This window comes from Labeo rohita, unplaced genomic scaffold (genome assembly GCF_022985175.1).
Source record: "Labeo rohita strain BAU-BD-2019 unplaced genomic scaffold, IGBB_LRoh.1.0 scaffold_2491, whole genome shotgun sequence".
Lineage (NCBI taxonomy): Eukaryota > Metazoa > Chordata > Actinopteri > Cypriniformes > Cyprinidae > Labeo > Labeo rohita.
In genome coordinates this window covers 1-2,375 of record NW_026128761.1, presented here as the reverse complement: position 1 = coordinate 2,375, position 2,375 = coordinate 1, and the positions used below count along the sequence as shown (strand labels likewise).

Genomic DNA, 2,375 nt, shown 5'->3' with positions numbered 1-2,375 from the left:
TACACTATTTACATATAAAGGAAATATATATGTAAATATAAAGGAAATTAATATATATATATATAAATATTTATAATAGAAATATATTTACATACACTAATATTTGAGCTCATTTACATATAAAGCAAATAAATATATTTAAATATTTATAATAAAAATGTTTACATATATGTAATATATATGAAAAATATTAAAAAGGGGCCAAAATCAAATATTTAAATATGTTTTTGACATATATTTAAAAATATACTTGCATATAAGTATAAGGTCTATTTTCTTATATTTAGTTTTAATACATTTAAATACATGGAAATGTATTTATTACTCATATATTTCAATCTATGTGACTTCCGTATGGGGTCGCTTTCCAGATCAAGAGATCTTTAACAGACATCTTGCAGATGTACGTGTGCAATCTGGGGTGTTACTTAAGACTGAGAAGGTTTACTTAAGAAGGTTTTGTTGTCCAGGGTCACATTTGTGAATCACCCATGATTCCCAAAATGCCAAGAAGCTGGCTGCGTTTCGTTATTCGCTTACTTACTTACATGCTTGCTTACTTGCTTGGACGTAAATTGAAGTAGCCTTTCTCGAACGTTTACCCAAAGCCTCGTAAATAGATAGTAATATGTTAATTTATGCTAGCACCATGTTAGCAGTATACTAATTCATGCGAGAATCATGTTCATTCATGTTAAATCAGGCTAGCAACATGCTAAATCTTTCTAGCATCATGTGAAATCATGTTAACGTTAATTTATGTTAGTTCATGTTAACATGTTAATCATGCTAACATGTTAAATCATATAAGCAATGTGTTAATCATGCTAGCAATATGTTAAATCATGCTAACAGCATGCTAGCAATGTGTTGAATCATGCCAGTAACATGTACATTTAGATTTATTAAGCAGATTTTATCAGGCATAAATAGGGTTTACGGAGCAAATTATCCAACAAGCTTGGCCTTACCTCAGCCATTCAGGTCTCTCTTGTAACACTAGAGGGCAGCACTGTTCAACCATTTGATCCATAGAAAATGGGAAACCCTTCCTGTGGGTGAAAAAAAGATTTCAGTTAATATTTCTTGAAATATTTCTAAATATATTCATTTTCCAGTACCTAGAGTTTAGTGCATGTTGGTAAAACTAAAAATGAGCTGTCTAAGACTTAAAAGACTTAGATATATTTGGATTTTTTTATTGTCCTTTAACCAGTGTTTTGCCATGCACAAGGTTAACCGTGAGATATATATTTTTTTAACTATCCTTGTTTTGACTGGCTTTCATGGTCACTGATATCTGAAAGGAAATAGATAAACCTAAACACAGATAATAAAAGCACAAAAACAGCATCATGGAAATATTTTAAGAAAACAGTGGCATGTGTTACTCAACACAACTGAAAATCCTATTATTCTCACAGTATAAAACACAAGACTATTCCAGTATAAAAATATTTTTAAAGAAATTAATACTTGATATTAATAAGTTAATAATTTAAGGATGCTTTAAATTGACCAAAAGATTTACATTGTTACAAAACAAATGAAGATTCTAGAAATTCTCTTCTGTATTTTGTAGTTTTGTAGTTTTGTACTGTATTTTTGATAAATGCTGGCAAACAAAACATTCTCCGACACCTTAAGTTGAAAGTTTATTACTTAAACATGCGATTTTGAATAAAGAGGGTCTTACGTGCTCTGCAGAGCTGTATGTGTCTCGCATAATGTATCGAGGGTTGGAGGAGCAGCAGTAGTGCTGAGTGCTCCACCAGTGGATCTATATTGTGGATCTGGAGCAGAAGCTGCAAAACAGGAGTACTGCTCTTCTCCCTTCTTCTTCCCACAACACTCAAACTGCTGTCCTTTGGATTTCTTCTCATCTTTGCAAAACTTATCAACCATTTTCTTCCACTGAAATAGATAAAACAAGATTATTACTACTTGAGCAACAGAAATGAACAGTTTAATAAGAAAACTGATGCCAGTTTTTTCTTTTCAGCTTAAAGGAATAGTTAACTTACTGCTTAGCTCTGATGTGTTAATATATGTGTATATTCCATTACACAGTTTCAATGATGCTACAACCCTGTAAAGATTAATAACAGTCCTCTGTATTCATATTTATTTGATTTACTTTCTTTTTAAATAGTTCATCTGGAACGGTTTTCATGAGTTCAGAATGGTTCCAAGATTGTAAATTAAAATTGTGACTTTTTTTTCTTCACCTTCTTTTCAGCACAGCGTTGTTGACTCTTTTTGTCCTTACAACACTGGTTATATTCTCTCTCCAGGACATTGATGGCCTTCGATTGACGGACCAGCCAGCCATAGCCAGTGCGAGGAAGACACTTGGGCATGTATCGTGGTCGGAT

General features: G+C 32.2%; 1 protein-coding gene across 1 annotated transcript; it reads right to left on the bottom strand.

Annotated features, from left to right (window-relative positions):
• Positions 1 to 952: 952 nt before the first annotated feature.
• LOC127159782 (extracellular matrix protein 1-like) lies at positions 953 to 2,369 on the bottom strand. The gene is made up of 3 exons (XM_051102540.1): positions 2,229 to 2,369; positions 1,697 to 1,914; positions 953 to 1,052 (listed from the first exon to the last, which is right to left on the bottom strand). Exons 1-3 carry the CDS (start codon positions 2,358 to 2,360, stop codon positions 968 to 970), a joined length of 435 nt encoding a protein of 144 aa, XP_050958497.1. The 5' UTR covers positions 2,361 to 2,369; the 3' UTR covers positions 953 to 967.
• Positions 2,370 to 2,375: the final 6 nt, after the last annotated feature.

Coding starts and splice junctions, on each gene's coding strand:
- LOC127159782 (XM_051102540.1), bottom strand. CDS start 2,360: ATGCCCAAGTGTCTTCCTCGCACTGGCTATGGCTGGCTGGTCCGTCAA. Junction 1,915..2,228: donor AACGCTGTGCTGAAAAGAAG/GTGAAGAAAAAA, acceptor TATCTATTTCAG/TGGAAGAAAATGGTTGATAA. Junction 1,053..1,696: donor CATACAGCTCTGCAGAGCAC/GTAAGACCCTCT, acceptor TTTCACCCACAG/GAAGGGTTTCCCATTTTCTA.